At 51.4% G+C, this 19,328-nt stretch overlaps 2 protein-coding genes across 2 annotated transcripts in view; one reads left to right on the top strand and one right to left on the bottom strand.

The window, feature by feature from the left end:
• Positions 1-6: 6 nt before the first annotated feature.
• On the top strand, positions 7-8,376 carry Ppp1r1a (protein phosphatase 1, regulatory (inhibitor) subunit 1A). Its single transcript, XM_013032517.1, has 7 exons — positions 7-97; positions 3,968-4,028; positions 5,192-5,229; positions 5,608-5,671; positions 6,521-6,673; positions 7,589-7,683; positions 8,247-8,376. Exons 1-7 carry the CDS (start codon positions 14-16, stop codon positions 8,250-8,252), a joined length of 501 nt encoding a protein of 166 aa, XP_012887971.1. The 5' UTR covers positions 7-13; the 3' UTR covers positions 8,253-8,376.
• Positions 8,377-9,435: 1,059 nt separating this feature from the next.
• The window catches only part of Pde1b (phosphodiesterase 1B, calmodulin-dependent), a 28,496-nt gene continuing 18,603 nt past the window's right edge, over positions 9,436-19,328 (bottom strand). Inside the window, exons 5-16 of the mRNA XM_013032516.1 lie at positions 19,244-19,310; positions 18,242-18,358; positions 15,306-15,446; positions 14,841-14,941; positions 14,612-14,737; positions 14,383-14,484; positions 12,826-12,946; positions 12,438-12,519; positions 12,010-12,118; positions 11,394-11,524; positions 10,969-11,088; positions 9,436-10,546 (exon numbers count right to left, since the gene is read on the bottom strand). Coding sequence (XP_012887970.1) covers positions 10,985-11,088; positions 11,394-11,524; positions 12,010-12,118; positions 12,438-12,519; positions 12,826-12,946; positions 14,383-14,484; positions 14,612-14,737; positions 14,841-14,941; positions 15,306-15,446; positions 18,242-18,358; positions 19,244-19,310 — 1,201 coding nt within the window. The 3' untranslated portion in view covers positions 9,436-10,546; positions 10,969-10,984. The remainder of the gene's footprint in view (positions 10,547-10,968; positions 11,089-11,393; positions 11,525-12,009; positions 12,119-12,437; positions 12,520-12,825; positions 12,947-14,382; positions 14,485-14,611; positions 14,738-14,840; positions 14,942-15,305; positions 15,447-18,241; positions 18,359-19,243; positions 19,311-19,328) is intronic.

Raw genomic sequence — 19,328 nt, 5'->3', positions numbered from 1 at the left:
GCCGCCGCCAGCCATGGAGCCAGACAACAGCCCCCGCAAGATCCAGTTCACCGTCCCGCTGCTGGAGCCGCACCTTGACCCCGAGGCGGCGGAGCAGGTGCGCAGCAGGGCGGGGCGCGGGGCCGGGGGACCCGGGAACGCCGGATGGCACACCCCGGGATCCCTTGCCTGGTCCTGCCTCGTTCTCCCTCGCCAGTTCGACACCCACCCACCCCCACCCTACACCCCTCTTTTTGTTTTGGAGGGCGAAGGCTCTCCATTCGGGAGGGAAGAGGGGAGGGGGTCTTTCATGCCCTCCCCACCATCGGAGCCACATCCGCCCCCCCAACCCCCACCATCGGCGCTTCGAGGATGGACGGAGCGTGTCCCTTGGAGACGGGTGTCCCCCCTAGAGTGGCTCTCTCCCCCTCCCCAGCCCTGGGGGAGGGGGCTTGCCTGAGGACACGACCCTCTGCCCCGCCCTTGAGCAATGTCGCACCTCCCCCCCCCCCAGTCAGCCCCTTCCCCTCCGCCAGAGTTTCGGAGCTGGGTGTCAGCGCGGAGGGGCGGGCAGGGCGGGCAGGGCGGGGGTCGGTAATGGAGGAAGAGTCAGAAGAGGAGAAATGGCCCTGGCGGTCCCCCCCCCTCACTAGAGGAGAGACTGAGGACCACGGGCAGGGCTGGGGGCTGGGGGAGATGGAGAGGGGTGGTGGGGATCTGCCGACTCAGCCTCCCTCGCTCAAGTCTGAACACGTGGGTCCTGATGTTCAACTACTGCCCTTTGGAGTGGGGGGGTGGGGGAGTTGAAGGGGTGACAGTGGGCTGGGGGCAGGGCGGGCGCTGGATGGTGTCCAGGAGCTGGGGTCCGCACGGAGCCATCTGCTGGCAAGGTGCGGGCCTCGGCGCAGAGGTGGGAGGCCGGGGCCCTCGCCCAGCCTCCTGGCCTGGTCTATTTTTAGCTGGGAGCAGCCTGGCAGCGGCAGTGTGCGCGCCGTGTGTGTCTCCGTGAGAGTAAGCGTGTGCGGGTGTGGAGGTTACAACCGACTCCCTGTGTGCCCAATATTTGGCTAGTGCCTCCCCCCCCCCCGCCTTTTTTTCTTTGCATTCTTTATTTGCCTAGACCTCCCCATTCCTAAGGAGTAGCTAGTTCCCACAAGGCCAGCACTGGAGAGCCCCCAGGCTCAGTCCCCAGACTCCCCACCTGAGAAACTTTGTGACCTCTTAGGTTGAGCCAGAGATGGTGGCGTTTTTGTTTCATCATTGCTCGGGTCGAACAAGGTCTGAATGGGCACACAAAGGGCGGGTTCCGCGGTCTCCCAGACTGTAGCTTCCCTAAGTCTAGGAGGGATCTCTTACCCAGTGCCTCCTCCCCCTCCTCCCTCTGGCCTGGGGACAGTCTCCCCCTCCACCTCGCTCAGGTGTGGCTTTAGGAAGAGACTAAGCTGAGAGCTCACAGACCTGAGGGTGGGGAAGATGGGCAGTACTTCCGTGGGGTGAGGGGAAAGGCTATTCTGCCTGGTAACAGAACTAAGACACTGCTAAGAGGACTGGCTAGAATGACTTCTAACCCAGGGGGAGAGGGAAGACTCCAAAAAGTGGGGGCCCCGAGAGGACTGGGGTTCCAAGGAGAAATGCCTCCCACTAGCACAGAGCCCACACCTGCTTCTGTTTGGTGTGGAAGCAGGCAGGTGTGTCCAGTGTGTGTGTGTTGGGAGGAGGGGGCCAGCACCAGGAGCATGAGACTAGAAAGCCAGGGGTAGGGAAAGAGCTGGGACATCAGCCTGCTATTTGGAAGTCTCTGTCTCCTTCCCCTGAAAGTCTACCTGCAAGTCTAACCTCAGCCCCTCCTGCTGGGCCCTCAGTGTGTAGGCAAAAGACTCCAGGCTGGGCAGAAGCTCTGAGTTACAGAGCTGAAGGCAGGGGGTGGAGGGAGGTGCCCACCAACTACCAAAGCTTTGGCCTAAGTGCTGTGAAAACAAATCAGAAGTGAAGCTCCCGTGTGTCCTCGAAGAGCTAGGGTTTTGGGGTAGGTACAAGGAAAGAGAGCACTTTTTCTCCATGGTTCCAGAGGCTAGGAGTCAGGGAGCCTGACTTTCCTCCTAATGCCAAGAGGATTTCACCATTTCCCAGGATGCTGAGCACTTCAAAACCCAGTCCAAGCCTGGGTACTGGCGAATCAAGCCTGTAACCTAGTGACGGAGGAAGCTGAGATCTGAGGCTATCAGTTCAAAGCCAGCCCGGGCAGGAACGTATATGAAACACTCCTCTCCAATAAACTACCAAAAAGCTGGAAGTGGAGCTGTAGCTAAAGTAGTAGAACATTCACTTTGAGCAAAGAAGTTCAGGTACAGTGCCCAGGCCCTGAGTTCAAGCCCCAGTACATGTACACACACATACACATGTAACACACACACACACACACACACAAAAGAAGAAAAAACAGTCCAGGGCTAGGAAGTTAAGAACTATCACATAGCCTTGGTACCCTTCCAACAGCCATTTTTGTCACATGTGATGTCTCCCTGGTCTACCAGTTCCTATATTCTCTCAATCCACCCCCTCGACCCCACCCTCTCACTCAGGGTCTCCCTCTACTCTTCTTACTCCCATTCCTTCCTCACTAAGGCCAGAAGGAAGCTGGGGAGTACTCCCCTGGTAAAGTGATGCCCCCAGATACATGAAACGCACATGCCAGATGCTCCATCCTCCGCCTATTTGTAGCAGGAATAGCCACAGACAACTCGCAGTTAAGGTTTGGACAGTGCATGTGTGTGTGTGTGTATATACTGCAGGGACCTTGAAATGTCACTAAAAACAGATGCCACTGGATTCTCCAGGAATGACAGTGCCCTACCCCCATACTGAGCATACCATTTTTTTTCCTTTGGGGAAAAGTCTCCCTGGCTAGCTTTAATAGCCCCTCTTTCTCTAGCCACTTTAAAGAGAAGGGCAAGGTTTCAACACCACAACCTTCTACTGCCAGGAATGATAGTAAATCCTCACACCAAGATGAGGATTTCATTATCCAGCATCTCCTCTCTCCACTTCTCTGGACCCATTAGTCTTTCCTGCCCACTACTGCCTGGAGGAAACAGGGGCTCCAACCCCCATTGTCTCACTCTCTTCCAAATCTTTAAAGCTTTCCCCAGAGAAGGCAAAACTACATGTCCCAGAAGCCTTTGGACTGACTTCAATACAAACAACTTTATCAGCAACAGGACAAAAGAACAGCAGGAGGAGGAGGGGTCAGAATCCTAGCAGCCTAGCAGCTTATGTGTTAATTTCTTAGAAGAGGATGAGAACTAAGGAAAATATTTTTTTGTTGTTTTGAGACAGGATCTCTCTTTATTGCCCAGCTGGCCTTAAACTTTTACTTTATAACCTCAGCCAGCCTCTAACTCAGGGACACCCCTGCCTCCATCTCTATCCCCACCCCCGAGTGCTGGGATTGCAGACTTGTGCCCCCAGATCTTCCCTCTCCTCCCATCCTCCCAGCCTGGGTGGGCTTGAGGAAGGCTCTCTGCAGACACTGGCCCACAAAAAAAAGATCATCTATGGTGGGAGAAGGGCTGGGAGGCTGAGGGAAAGCCCTATGCCCTCTCCGGTTATTTTCTGACCATTGATCCAGGATGGACGGAAGGACAGCAGGCCAGAGATCGATGCCTTAGAGCAAACAGAGCTGCTAAGATGGAAAGCTGGATGGACCCAGGGGAGACAGAGAGACAGAACAGGGGGGGTGGGGCCACACAGGGAGCTAAGGTGGTCTTTTGGGTCGCTTTCCCGGGGTCCTTACCTACTTCTCAAGGTGAGTTGATCCCACCCATTCAGCCCTACCCAAAGCGGGGGCTGGGCACGAGACTGCCCACTCAATGCCACCCAATGTAACCAGGGTTTTTTGTTTGTTTTGTTGTCTTGTTTTTTGAGGGATGTTACTAATTGATGTTGAGTGAGGTTCCGTGTGCATTTGACCTCTTCCTCCCTCTCCCAGATTCGGAGGCGCCGCCCCACCCCTGCTACCCTTGTGCTGACCAGTGACCAGTCATCCCCAGGTAACCCAAGGGATGGATTATAGGAGGAAAGGGGGAGGGGGCACAGGACAGATCTGAGAGCTCAGGCTTCTCCTCCCATCCCAAAGGCAAAGAGGGAGTGTCTGTATTATCCAGATTGCTCTGGCTTTTGGAAAGATGGAGCAGTGCTGGAAAGTCGAGGGGGCCACCTGGTTCTTAAGCCCCCCCTAGGAATTGGGATGGTCAACTGAGTGCTGGTTGCTGTGGCAACAGCCTTCCAGGTTTCTCCAGCAACTGAGACACAGGCTGCCCCCACCCCCAGAGGCAGTGACAGCTGTGAGGGGGAGGGACCGCCTCCATTAGCTAGCTTCAGGGCCCTCAGAGGGGAAGGGGAAGGTTAGAAACAGCTCAGGGTGCAGCTGGGGATTCTGGTCACCAGTCTCCCCACCAAGGCCTGAAGAGAGAACAAGGTTTCTGAGATTCTGTTCAGGCCAGGGAGCCTGACTGAAGTGGAGGAGAGGTGGGCAGGCTGATGAGCCAAGCTGGCATTTGAGGTGCCCTGAGTCTCCAGCTCCTCTCCAGCTACCATCCATGATATACTTCCCTGGATCCTGCACAGAATAAATGTACTGTTCTCCATCAGTGTAGACTATGCTGGCCTACTGTACAGGACTCAGTTCTAGCCTTGGGGAATCGTTGGAAGGTCGACATAAAGAAAGGAAACACTGAAAGACCACAGATTGTCTGGGGTCAGGAAGGTGGCTCAGTGGTAGAGTGCTTGCCTTGCCTGCATGAGGCCCTGAGTTCAATTCCTTTGCACCACATAAAGCAGAAAAAGCCAGAAGTGGCGCTGTGGCTCAAGTGATAGAGCACTAGCCTTGAGCTGAAGAGCTGAGGGACAGTGCCCAGGCCCAGAGTTCAGGCCCCATGACTGACCAAAAAAACAAAAACCCCCACAGATTGTGACTTCAAGAACCTCAGGGTCTGAGTTAAAGATGCACACACAGATCAACCCCAGGGTCAAGGCCAGGCCTAGTGGAGCTTGCCAGGGACACAGGCATCTCAGAAAGTAGAGCGACTTCCTAGTGACAGATCAAGAGGAAAGTGATTGATTATAGAGTCCCCTCCCCTTAGGTACTCAGCAATTTGGGGACCCCTCCCCTGGATTTCCTGGCCTCATGATCTTCTTTCCTTATTCCCCTCAGAGATAGATGAAGATCGGCTCCCCAACCCACTTCTCAAGGTGAGCTGGCTCCTCCCACTCAGCCCAACCCCCCAAACCCACTGGCAGATTTGGAGATTATTCCTCAAGACTCTGTCCCTTCTAGACCTGGGAGTGTGGCTCAGTCTAGCAGGATGGAAGACAAAAGCTCTGTGTCCGACTTGCAGAACCTTTTGACTTGCACACCCCCTACCGCCCCCCCCCAAAAGTACATGGCTGGACCTATACATATGCCCCCAACACACACATTCTCCCTGCTCTCAGGCTAGGGTTAACTGGGAAGAAGGAAATTCCTTCCACGTTCTTCCACATTCTGAAATCTCCCATCTAAAAGCATGACAAGGCAGAAGAGGGGAGCGGGAGGGACTGGCACCCATCTGTGCCCTATGTCCTTCACAGTCCACTTTGGCAATGTCTCCACGGCAGCGGAAGAAGATGACAAGGACCACACCCACAATGAAAGGTTTGGCAGACCCTTCCCAGCCCTTGTCCCCTCAGTGCCTGAAGCTAGGGAGAAGACCCTATTGACCCCTTGAGATGGAGCCCTGGAACTGAGACCCAAACTCTGCCTCTGAGTGGGGAAATTGCTTAATCTCTACCAAGTCTCAACACTGCCTCACAGTAGCAGATAAATAATGTATGTGGCTAGGCCTTGGTAGTTCATGCGTGGAATCTTAGCCACTCAGGAGGCTGAGATCTGAGGATCTCAGTTCAAAGTCAGCCTGGGAAGGAAAGTTCATCAGATTTATCTCCAATAATTATCTACTCAAAATACTGGAAGTGGATCTGTTGCTCAGGTGGTAAGAGTGCCAGCTTTGAGCAAAATGCCCAGGCCCTGAATTCAAGTCAGGTACCATCACACACACACACACACACACACACACACTAATAAACACATACACAAAAATAATGTTAATGATGACAATGTATGTGAGTTCATCAGCAGGTCACCCAGCTCACATAAGGTACTCAAATATTTCCTGAATCTAAATTGAGTCTTTTACCCTGCTTCCAAGGGAGACCACATACTCCAGAAAGTTAGGAGGATCTTTTTCTTAAAGGCTCTTTTCCCATAGTCCTCCCTTACCTTTAAAAGTAGTCACCTATTGTGATCTAACGTTCTTCTTTCCTTCTTGGCCAGCTAATGTCCCCTCCTTGTTTAGATCTCAGTGCATAGGAAAGACAAACACCTAGCAAGTATGTGCTAAACAGTTAGTGGGGATTTTAGATTGTGTGTGTGGGGGGGAGGATTGGGGAAGAGAGACTCTAGGCAGTCATGTCCAAAGTCTGCTCCCTCTCTCTGTGCTCCCAGAGCTCCAGACGATGGTTGAGCATCACCTGGGGCAACAGAAGCAAGAAGAAGCTGAGGGAGCCGCTGGGAGCACTGGGACCCAGGAGTCCTGTCCACCTGGGATGCCAGACACAGGAGCAGCGTCAAGGCTGGGCAGCTCTGGGACAGCACAGAGTATGTACAAGCAGGGAAGGGCCCCAGGCCTCCCTGAACTGCTAGGAAACAGGGAAAGAACTGGAGCCTGGCAGAGGTCTAAGAGCAGCCAGGGCTATGGATATATTTGCATGTATTTGAATCTTCTGACTGTATGTCAGGGGGCCCTCCCACCTTGAGCCTCAAAAAGCCTTCTGGTGGCTTGGGGGAGGCGGGGTAGGGCATAGAGGAACAGCCCTCAGCCCTGGAACAGAGCCAGGGCTACAATTCTGGCTCTGCCATTTGCCACTTTACCAGCTGAAAGGCCTTGAGCTAAACTTAACCTTGATCTATAAAATGATAATGTGATAACGGATGGTGCCTATTTTATTTGGGCTGTGGGAATTAAAATGAGTCTGCCTCAGTTCCCTGACACATACAAAACCTAGGGTAGTAGCGTGGTATTCATCCAATGGCCACCGTCCCTTTTCCCCTGGATGTATTCCAGGATTCAGAATGCTTCCAACTTTATGAAAGTGATACAGAATATAATACTGTATATAATACTCCCTACAGAGCACCCTGTAATCAAATACATGAATATTTCAACAATCCAATGAATGGTCTAAGTGGGATAAATAAGGACTAAAAATAGATCCATATCAGTTCAGGTCAGCTCTAGCCACACATTGAGATTGGACAATTTTTATATACTTTTTTCAGAGGCTTTTTCCCCCTCCAATTTCTGGTTGTAGGTTAAAAATAATAGTAATGCAAAAAAATAATAGTAATGCATTTTTTCTTTAAATGATGAATCTCTCACAGTATTTGTGACTAGGGAAAAACCCTGTTGATCTTGCCGGTCTGCACCTGATTCAGCCTGCCATGAGAAGCAGCAGCCCCTTCTCTTCAAGGCTTTCATAAATACTCCTTTCTCTTCCCATTTTCCCTCTTTAGAGCCTGCAGGATCTACCCCCAAAACTCAAGAGAGGTGCAGTGAGGAGGAGCCCTCCACCCACATGCCACCACCGGATTCCCAAGGGGCCAATTCGGTAAGACACCCCACACCCTCATTCCCCCACACCCCCACCGCCAGGTGAGCCACCAGGCCTACAGGAGAGCAGCTGTGTGGATAAGCACAAGCAGTAAATATTTGGAATCGGGGGTGGGAGGAGGGGCAGACACAAAGGACCAGCTTCTGTCACTGTAAAGTCAGCCTTATGGTAAGAGGACTGGCATCTTCCTCCCTGACAAAGAATCCTTCCCTACTCCGGTAGGAGGGATTCACATTAAACTTTGAATAGACCAAGGGCCTACTTACCTGGAACAGATGATAGAAGTAAGCTATAGGATGGGTTTTTTTTTCTTTTTTGTAGTCCAAAGGAGATCCTCACTTAGTAAAAGTAGAGGCAGTGAGGAGACTAAGCACTTATTTTATAATTGTCAGCCCTCACCTCTCCACCACCACCCCCATAATAGGTTGCAGGGGGCAGAGATGGAAAGCCACATCAGAACAAGTGTCCTGAGAAGATGAGTAGTTGTGCAGATCAGAAGAGACAAAGTGACCCTCTGGCCTCTAGGTCACCTGCCCTTTCTGCCCCCTTCCCCACAACAGGTCTGAGAGGAGAAGGTATCCTGGACTCCTGCAGTTCGGGGATGCATGGACACTGGATCTCTTTCTTATTCCTTCACTTTGGGGAAAAAAATCTTGTTTTTAAAAAGTGATAAATTTGCTGTTAGGTCCTTGGCACTTTCCTTCTTTTAAGACTTAGGGAGAATCCTTTCTCCGTCCTCTCGTCCTCATTCTCGACAGTCCAACTGCCTAGGGAAGGAAGAAATCGGGAAGCTGGGCAGGAATTCTTCCCTAGTCCAGCCTTCACTGGCTGTGGCAGGAAAATGATGGTCAGGCAGTAGGAAGATCAACTTCCAAAAGGAAAGATAGCTCCCCAAGTTCTCCTTTCTCACTGACGAAAGTGCACTCCACCTACCCAGGCCAGCTGTGACTGTTTGGGGTGCCATCTACTGGACAAAAGCAGGAAGTGCATGCTGTCCTGTGCCCTGGGGAAAGATGGAGGCTGGAACCACTGTCCCTGATTAGTTGCTGTTAAGAGGCCCTCACTGGCAACCAGGGTTCATCTTTCTCCTTGTCTTAGGCAATGAGGAGCCAGGATAAAATCTAGGCTTAAGTGAAGACATGTTCTTTGATCCCACAGCGAGGCATCTCCTGCTGCCATTTTTTTAAAATTTTCCCAGGTGGTAGAAGGCAAGATCTTTCCCCTTCTTGCTGAAGCTGCAGTGTAAGTGCAGAGATAAAAGAGCAGAGCTTGGGAAGTGTGAAGTGTTAAGGTCCCACCCCCAGGCAAGGCCTCCTCTCCTGGCCTTGGCTTGCACAACAGAAGAACCCACCACGATCCTATCAAGCTTAGAAAAGACAAGTGTGTGTATGAAGACTTTCACACAGTGAACATCACACACACACATAGCCAGCCCGGTCTCCCTTCTTTATTGATCTCTGGCTATAGCAGGGGCCTGGGAGACCAAGGGCAGGGGTGAGTCACATGCGTCTCTGCCCCACTCAGGTGGGGTGGGAGGGACAAGTCTCAGAGTGGCAGGTCTAAGAGACCATGGAGATGGACTTCACAAGAGCAGGGCCCACGGTACAAATGTATGGCCAGTATTTACAAGGAAGGAGGAGGGCAGTCACCTGGACTTTGACCTTTCCTGGGGCAGGGTGGGATCGAGGAGGGGCCTGAGGACTGGAAGGGGCATGGGGTCTGGCTGGGCTCTCTCCAGAGGTCGCAGCAGCAGCAGCCCTGAGCCCCTCCCACATCTGCCTTCCACCCAGCAGTGTCCCAGGGGAGGAGGGGCTCTTGGTGCCTGTGGCTGAGCCAGTTGGGGGAATGGAGAGGGAGGGGGGGAGGTACCATCTCAGTCAGCAATACATGATTACAGATTATACCTCCCCCTCCCCCACACACCCTGGACCCCAATCTGGCTAGACTTTCCTGCCTGTGCTCATAAAATACATCCTGAAGGTGCTTGGCTGGGAAGACCTCAAAGCACTTTACAGACATTGGTCGGATGGGAGCCTCCTAGCTGTAGGGAATAAGGAAGGAGGTCAAGGGCCCCCAACTCTCCTTCAGGGCAGGTGACAAGCCCCAGGAGTCCAGACCAACCCCAAGTTTTCACAGACTTGGGAAAGGCCTGCCCTCAGTCCCTGGTCCTAAAGGCTCCTCTCTTCCCCTTAGTCACCCCTTGGGCATGGGAGAGAGGGAAGATTGCAAGGTTGGACGAGGGGTGGGCTAAAGCAGTGCAAGTCTGGGGTAAAGAGGGTACCCACCACCTCCCCCACCCCGTACTAGAAAGGTCCCACACCCTGAAGGACTCCCCTCCCCTCCCCACACATTAGGGCTTTGAAAACCCCCAGTTCATTATCCCGGGGAGGAGAAGGAGAACCCAGACCTGCCAGCAAAGATCTGGGTTGGGGGGCTGGGGGAACCCCCAAAATGTATTGCTTAGAAACTTGGAGGCAAAAAGGATAGGGGAGGGCCCAGGGGGGCTGGCATCTCTCTGACCCTCCCCCTCTAGGCCCTGGGAAGCCTCTGGAAGCTCCCCCCCTCCCAGGTAGCCATCTGGCCATCTGGGGTGGAGTGGGGGGGAGTGTGGAGGCAGGGGGGGATGGGCACAGTGACCATTGGGAGCCTGAAGTTCCCTAGGCTTGCTGCTAGGAAATTAAAGTGCACCCCAATGGATGTCAGGTGGGGAGGGGCCCTTCCCCCAACCCCACAATCTCTGGCATTTGGCCTTTGGGTGGGTTGTCTCTTCCACGACCTCCATGCTCCCTTGGAGCAGATGGGGGAGCCAGTCCCGATGGATGGTGCTAATGACATCAAACACTTTGGACTCAATGAGGACCTGGGGAAAGGAAGAGTGAGATAACTCAGTTCCTTGGTCTCTGCCTTCATTTCCAGCCTGGCTTTCCCCACTCAGTCTCTAGTTGAGCACAAATGGCCTTCAGTAGCATGCAAGCTGAGAACATGAGCTGGGCTGACCCACCTTCCCCCCCCCCCGCCTTCCCCCTCACTCACACAGAGCCAAGTGGGGGATCCACCCTGCCTGTGCTGTCCTTTCTCCCTGCAGGGACTATAGGGCCAAAGACGGTGGAAGGATTTCCCTCCTTCCCACCCCACCCCCCCCCACCTTACCCCAGCTCAGGGCTAGCTAGCTATGCCTTTACCTAGAAAGAGAACAGGAGAAACCTCTCGCCCACCACACCCCAGGGAGATGAACGGTAACCATCAGAGGCCACGATGACCCAGCCTCCACCAGCAGCTCACCTGGGCCAGCCCTGGGCTAGTCCAGATTCCCATTCTGGTTGTGCTCGTCTTCTGCCGGGGAGGGCGGGGTCTCTTCTTCACAGGGGGACAGCTCATCAATGGACATCTGGTTGGTGATGCCTACAGGAGAGTGCAGAGGAGGCTGACGTTAGATCGAGAAGTGGTATTTCCCCTAGAACTAAGGAGTACATGAAGAAAAGCTGATGATTCTCATCCACCACCCATCTCTGGAAGACCCCTGCAGACACTCACAAGGCAATGCCTCCATGGCAGAGCCAGAGATGCCCAGGCACCATGCGTAGGCATCTGGTTGGTTCCATTTCCCACTTCTAGGTGTTAGAGCTGCCCTGGGGTTTCTCTGCTAAATTCTTCTCCCCGGTTTGAAGGTTCACTGCCCACGCCACCCCCCATCCCAAGGCACCTACCACTTGCTGCCCGTTCCTTCCATTTCTGTTTGTTCTCTTGAATGTACTTGGTCCAGGTGGAACGGAAGCTGACCACATCAGGGTTGGGGTCTCCCACATCCACGTCTAGGGAAGGCTGGCGCCACTGGAAGCTACAAGCCAAACGCACACATGCACACCCCAAAGCCCAGTTCCAGCCCACGCTTGAATCTGCCTTGTAGGTTCTGAGGAGATGTTAGACCGGGATGAATTTTAGGGAACTGAATTTTCCTGTTTTCCCAGATAGCCACCCCCACCTCAAGTCCCTCTCCCTCTTCCCCCTAATGTACCCCTCCTCCACACCTTCTCCCTTGGTAGAAGGAAAACAAAACCAAGCTTATGTGAAAGGCAATAAAGACTGAAAGAGGAAACAAAACTATGGATGTGTGGAGCCCCAGGAGCAATCCCACACTTCTGATCCCACCCTTCTACTCATGACTGGGCCAAGCAATGAGGGCAGGTTGGGGGGGGACTCCCAAACTTGGAAAAGTCATGATCTGCCATGACCTCCTACCCTGAGTCAGTCCTCTGTGTACCCAACTCTGCCCCTCCTTTCCACCCCTGAACCAGGAGATCAAGCGGCCCCAGCCACACTCACCTGGGCTGGCTTTTAGACTTGGAGTCATCATCCACCAGGGGCTGGACACTCTTCTCTGCCACATCAGTCAGCACAGAGAATGTAGGTTCCACAATGAAGTCAATGAAACCTATGGGGAAGGGGACAAGGCAACAGAGATGTCTTACATAGAGGGCAGCTGGACAGAGGATAGAATTGGACAGCCAATTAGGTAGAACATGGTGGAGAGGGACCGAGGGCTGCTACCTTCCCTGTGGGGATGACTTTAGGTTGTGTCCTTGTGAGCCCAGACCACTGACCTGCTACCACAAGACCCTGTGCTCTAGCTAAGCAGCCTGGCCTCTGTCGGAAGAGCGGTTTGGGGACTGACGGTGTTGGGAGTAATCCTGGCTCAGGCCCACACAGCATCTTTCCCTTTCCCATTCTTGTCCCTATAGCAAAGGACTCACCAATCTGGGACTGAGCCACCAGAGTGGAAGTGCGATCACACAGCGGAGAGAAGGGCAGGCCCAGCTCAGCCTCTTTGTCACCCTGGGGAGAAAAGATAAATTTGGAGAGGATGCCTCATGCCTACCAGATCGGTAGGGGGTTGCTAGAGGGATAACAGGACAAGAGGAAATTCTGCCCCTTTGACCTAGAAATGAGTGAACCGAATGTAACTATAGGCCACCATTGTTCAAATCTTGAGGTTTTTAATCACACAGGTTTAGGATCAAGTCAGCAGTAAAGGGTAAATGGAATGAAGATCTAGAGTAGCAGTAGGGAACTTGCAGAACGAAAGAAGCAAGAAGCCCGCCCCCCCCCATGGACAGGGGATGGGCACAGGTGCCATTCTACCTGGCGGAAGAATTCCTCCATCAAGGCCTTGGTCCAGCGGCTGTGGACAGACCACTGTTTGGTTGGGTGGCTGATGTCGGCAGCATGGAGCAGAAGAGACAAGGCCTTGGACTTGTCAATCCTGGTCAAAGCAAGTATCAAAGAGAGGCAAACTGATCTTTAAGGAAAAAATCAGCTTTAGGAAGAACAACAACAACAAAAAGAAAATCTGGCCATTCCCTGACTTCTCAATTATATATCTTCCCTCAGACCCAAAAACACCCTCCAAGGCTCTACACACACACACACACACTCACACACACACACACACAGGTATATGTACAAGTAGCAGCATAGGTTTGTAGCTAAGAACCCAGCCTTAACATCAAAGGGCACAGGTTTGAATCCCTACCACACACTAGCTATGACCCTGAGTAAGTTACCTGAATTTTTCATATTTCATTTTCTTCACCCCTACAATGGAAATAACAACTCTGCCACATATTGAATTGTTCTGAGGATTAAATGACATACAACAACTAAGCAATCATATAATAAGTGCTAGGTAGATATTACTTCTAATGATAATCATTATTATTACCGTGCCCCCAACAATAGACTGTTGTAATACTAGACATTCTCCCACTTCAGGACACACGTGTGCGCGCGCACGCGTGCGCACACACACACACACACACACACACGGAGTTCTGTTCCCTCTCACACACATTTATACACACCCACCCATGTCCAGGCAACATTAGATCTAATTGTGGTGTTTGGTTTGCATGGTTTGGGGCTGGATTTTTTTTTATCTTTTTAATTTTGTCAGGCATAGGGCTTGAACCCAGGGCCTGTCCACTGTCCCTGAGATTTTTCACTTAAGGCTAGCACTCTGCCACTTTGAACCACGTTGCCATTTTCAATTTTCTGGCAGTTAATTAGAGATAAAAGTCTCACAGATTTTACATCCCCAGGCTGGGTTTGAACCTTGGTCCTCAGATCTCAGCCTCCTGAGTAGCTAGGATTACATTCATGTGCCACGGGCATGGTTTGGGGCTTGCACACAGTGCCTGAGTACTGACCCATAAGCTGTTTTCACTCAAGGCTGGTACTCTACCACTTGAACCACAGCTCCACCTCCAGCTGGGTGTTTCTATTTTTAACCGCACACAGCTCTGTCAATGGCCTTATCAGAGTGGGAACTGGTGGTAAGTTGCTGTGGAACATGTTTGGTAAGAACAGCAGAGTCCAGAAGGATTGAATACATTTCCTAACATTCCTAATACTCAGCCCCTCTTTCCTTCCTTACTCTGTCTGGCCTGCAGCTGCAGGACAGACTTTCTAGACTCCACACCCCCAAGCACTCCCCAGCAGATCAGCCACCTAGGCTGTATGTAGTCCTACATTCACATACACCGTGAGCACTTACACAGGTATGTTCAGATAGGCATACAAAGCCAGGCCAGTTTCAGTGGGTAAAGATCTGACAGACCAACTACCCAGTGTCCACCCCAATTCACTTGCCCCACCCCACCCCCAGTGTCCCAGCCCCTACTGCTTCCCCATGAATGCTACCTCTCCAACTGCTGTAAAGCCGTCTTCATGGATTTCACTTGCTGAAAATGGCAAGACATGTCAGTAGCCAACACCATCTCAATGACCAAGGCACGAAGCTCTCTGTGTGGACAGAAAAAAAAATGATACTATCAAGCCCTCTCAGACCACCTGGACAAGGAGCTCCAGGGATGGGGGAACAGGTTGGGATACACAGTCTCGGGAAAGTCATGCTTTCTCTCCTGCTCACACAAACTCGTCCTTGGTGAGATTGATGAAAATGTTCATCTCATCGTCCTGCATCATCCGGAAGACAGAGCTGATGTGGTGATTCTCTAGCACAGAGCGGTCGTTGTACAGGATGGCACATTCTGACCTACAGAGATAAAAGTTATCAGGCCCAGCCCCGCTCAGAACGCCACCTGGCTCCTCCAGGCCCCTGCCATGTCCCCACGCGCTCCTCCCCACCCTCAGCTCACTTGGTCTGGATGTGGAAGCTGTTGGTCGTGCCTGTGTGCTCATAATCATGGATGGCTGCAGCAAAGATGATGGCCAAGACCTCAATCTCTGACAGGCAGTGCTAGGAGAAAGAGACAGAGAGTGAGAGGGTTAGGCCTCTGCCAGTCACTGGCCTAAGTGGCACAAGTTAGGCCACTTAGCCCATCTTTGGTGCTTCAAGGCCAGCTGACAGCGAATGCACAACAGGTTATCGCAGTTCCTGAAGCAGCAGGGACCTTCCTCCTTCCCCAACCTGCCCCATCCCCAGTGCGTCTGAGCGCATGTCCCTAGAACTGCCCACAACATTTTGGTACACTCAGGTTTTCTTCAGAAGCCTTGAGATGCTAAAAGAAGAGTCAACAAGAGGCAAATGGCCTGCAAAGGAGAGCTGAGACTCCCCAGTTCAGAGGTAGAGTCAGTCACAGGCAGGACCCCAGGGCACCTACCACCATCCCTGTACGCAGCAGGAAGCAGTGGACTGTCTGGGTCACATCAGCTGCGTGGATCTGGTTGTGATAAGGGTTCTTGTACTTCCCGTAGCCTGTCTCCAAGGCCTCCAGGAAAGACATCAAAAACACAGTGGGAATCTGCACCAAAAAGGAAAATGTCAAGATATGCCAAGGGCCAGGCACGGGTGGTTCACACTTATAATCCTACCTACGCAGGAGGCTGAGATCTGAGGATCACAGTTCAAAGCCAGCCCAGGCCAAAAAAAAAAAAGTCCATGAGACTCTTATTTCCAATTAGCCAGCATAAAGCTGGATGTGGAGCTGTGGTTCAAGTGGTATAGCACCAGCCTTGAGCGAAACGCTTAGGCCCTGAGTTCAAGCCAAAAAAAGAGATGTCAGTGACAGGACCAAGTTCAGCAATCCCCTCATCCTTTAGGAGACAACATGGCAGCTGGGCACTGGAGAGTCTAAAGCAGGAGCATTGAGAGTTCAAGGCCAGTCTTGGGCAAGCTATTGTCTCAAACTGTCACGACTACCAAAAAGGAAAACAGCACAGAGAAAAGTATGAGCTTTGCATCCAGGTGAATTTGGGCTCCCATCCTTCTCTCCCAAGAAGAGAAAGCTGCTGGTGTCACCTTGGACAAGTCACATGCCTCCTTATGCCTCCAATACTTAATTGCAGGATGAAGCTAATGCCACCTACCTGGAATTTAATGAGATAAGTACAAGGCACTTAGGAAGTGCTCTCTAAAGAGTAGCTATAATTGTGATTATTTCTCTGGAGATTTCTAAGAAAAGGAAAGAAAGCATCCCTCCTACTTTCTAACCACCCTACATCATCCTCAAGTCTAATACCACAGAGAAGAGCTCAGAAGCAGAGGAAAAAGTAAGATAACCTCACTAGAGCTTGGCCCAAGTGGTACAGCACCTGCCTAGCAAGTCAAGACCCTGAGTTCAAAACCCAGTAACATACACACAATAAACAAATAAATGAACAAACAAATAAACAAATAAAGTGACCTAGAGAGTACCCTTCTAGCAGCTGTGTGTGGATCATCCTCTCTTCTAAGCATGCAAACACAACCCCACCAGTTCTCATACACACACACACACACACACACACACACACACACACACACACGACCAGGAGCAGCCAAACACCAGTGGCTCAGGTCTTCAATCCTGGCTATTCAGGCTGAAATCTGAGGATCCCAGATAAGACAAGGCCAAAAGACTCTTATCTCCAATTAACCAGCAAAAAAAGAAAAAAAAAGAAGAAGAAGCAGCTGACAGTAAGAAGTGTGATTCAAGTGGTAGAACGCTAGTCTTGAGCAAAGATGCTAAGTGGGAGTGAGGCCCCAGAATCAGCATTAAAAAACAAAAACAAAAAAAGACCAAAAGCAGAGATCTGTCCAGCTACTCTTGATTCTTCCCCCAGCTGTATACATGCCCTGGAGTATCTCTGCATCCTCAAGATTCCCAGAGGGTGGGCTGGTATGCACCTTTACCTACCCCTGGATGTCCTGAGGCTGAAGGAAAGGGACAAAGGTTCAGGATTTGGGGAAGCTTCCATCAAGATGAGCTATAAGAATAACAGAAGACACCGACAATGTGCCACTGGTCAGAACCTAACCTCCCCCACCCCTACCCCTGGAGGGCTGTGCCCCAAATTCAAGAAATTTTAAAGGACGGTTTCCATGACAACTGCCATTGCTTTTGTGTTGCCATGGCGTTCCTGTGGAAGGAAAGGCAGGGGAATAAAAGGAGCTGGGGGACCCAGGAGAAGAAGAGCAGATCCCAGTGGAAACAATAAGCACCTCCCTTTCTCTCACTGCCTTGGAACAGGAAGACTGGTCAGACCTAACCCAGTACAGCTGCTCTAGGGGTTCCCCAGCACCCAGTCATTCCAGGTAAGGAAGAAAGTTTGGAAAAGGCTAGTGAGTGATGTAATCTGGGTACCAGTGTGGAAGAACATGGGCTGAGTAAAGTAAGAACCTTGCTATTATTCTCTGGCCTGCAGAAGGCAGGACTAGAAAGAAATAAAATACCAAAGGACAGGAAGACACTGAAGAAAATCCCAGCGGAGCGCCTCAGAAAAATTACAGAAATTCTCTTGCGAGTTGTTAGAAGAGGAGGGGTCAACGGTCAAAGGTCAGAAAGACAAATAGTCTGTTCCAGCAAAGTGAGGCCAAGAATGGCTGGAACAACTCTTCTATGTGGACACCTCTCATTGCTCACCACATACATACACATTTCCCTTCACCTCTAACATCTACCCAGGTACCCTCCAAATATCCAACCCCATACTCATCACTTGGTTTTCCCAGGTGGAAATGTTTCTTTCTGGCTCTGATCCATCCCCTCCTCCTAGTGCCAGCAATGAAGAGGTCTTATATCCAGATTATCCTTCCAGCACAGCTGGAGAGCAAAACAGAGCTCACAACCCAGCAGGTCCCATACAGCCCCACCCTAGTCCTGCCAAGAAATGCCCCCACTCCCACCCCTAGGAAAATCCCAGGAGAAGAGACCAGAGGTGAAGGGCAGGCCTGTTTTGTTCGCTCTTCTCTTCCCTGACCTCAGGAAACAAATAAGCGTGACTCTAGTCTCAAAGGCTCTTGCTGACAGCATTGGGCTCGAATCCACAAACAGGAGAGGTAGAACTGCAACTAGCCCCGACAGAACAAATCAGGGGAAGGCAAAGGAGTGAGCACAGCATCCCCGCTAAGCACCTGCAGACCTACAACCTTTCCCCAGGAAGTGATAAGTGAAGTCAGAGACTATACCAAGTACCAGAGAGGTTAGACTGGGTCAAGCTCTAGAGACTTCTTTGCCATGGAAGACCGAATGAAAACATCATGGAATCTACTAGTGGGGAATGTTCTGGAATATGAAGGAGAGGAGGGGCAGGAGGCAGATGTAGGATGCTGTCCAACCTTGAAGCGGCTAATGAGGTTATGGCGAGTCAGCAGCTCAAAAACAATGGTCCTCAGGGCATGGTCATCTGCTGCCCGGTTCAAGGAAAAGACATCAAAGCACCAGAGGTCCAGGTTCTGTGGAGAAAGAGTGGATTGATTATGTAGGGAGACTCTCTTTGAGACTTAAAGGAGGGATTCCCAATGATTACAGAAACTTGGGAAGCAGAAAAACAAAGAGGTGGTAGACTAGACCTCTTTCTTCCCAGGTATACCTCAGTATGGAAGGAATTTGCCTCTAGAGCTGGGCAATGGTTGTTTGGAAGAACATGGGAACAGCAGTTAAAAAGGAAAGCATGGGGGAACTGATAGGCAGATAGCAAAGATAACATATGAGAGAAAACATGTGGCCCTTCGTGGTGCTTCTTATTCCTATACTGCCTCTAGTTACCACCTAAATTCTTCCTCTTCCCATAATGTTCTGGGTGCCCATTCAACCAATGAAAAGATCCAGGGCACCGCATACACAAGCCATCAAGCAATGAATGCAAAGCCCAAGGGAGGAGCTCTGCGAAGAGACTGGGACTATAAAAACCTCCTACAGACGGGACTCCATTGAACCCCCTGGTCTGGGTTCCCTCTCTTTGGAGAGTCTCTCTACTTTTGTGGCTTTCCTTTAACTTTCAGAAAAAAGAGGACGGGGATGAAAGGAAGAAAAAAGGAAAGGAAGGAGGGTGGGAGGAAGAAAGAAAGGAAGGAAGGAAAGAAGGGAGGAAGGAAGGAAGGAAGGAAAGAAGGAAGGGAGGAAGGAAGGAAGGAAGGAAGAGAGGAAGGAAGGAAGGAAGGAAAGAAGGGAGGAAGGAAGGAAGGAAGGAAAGAAGGAAGGGAGGAAGGAAGGAAAGTGGGAAGGGGGGGGGGAGGGAGGGAGGGAGGGAGGGAGGGAGGGAGGGCAAAAAATCACACCATGTAAACAGAGCTTTTCCAACCCCCATCCTTCTTGATATTCCAAAACCCAGGGGTTACCTTGAGACAATTGTGGACTGCCGTGGAGTAGGTGGGAGCCACAGAGGTATATGTTCTTCGGAACATCCTAAATGAGAGAATGAAA

Source organism: Dipodomys ordii, unplaced genomic scaffold, assembly GCF_000151885.1.
Source record: "Dipodomys ordii isolate 6190 unplaced genomic scaffold, Dord_2.0 Scaffold155, whole genome shotgun sequence".
Lineage (NCBI taxonomy): Eukaryota > Metazoa > Chordata > Mammalia > Rodentia > Heteromyidae > Dipodomys > Dipodomys ordii.
This window is presented reverse-complemented; position numbering and strand designations above follow the sequence as displayed.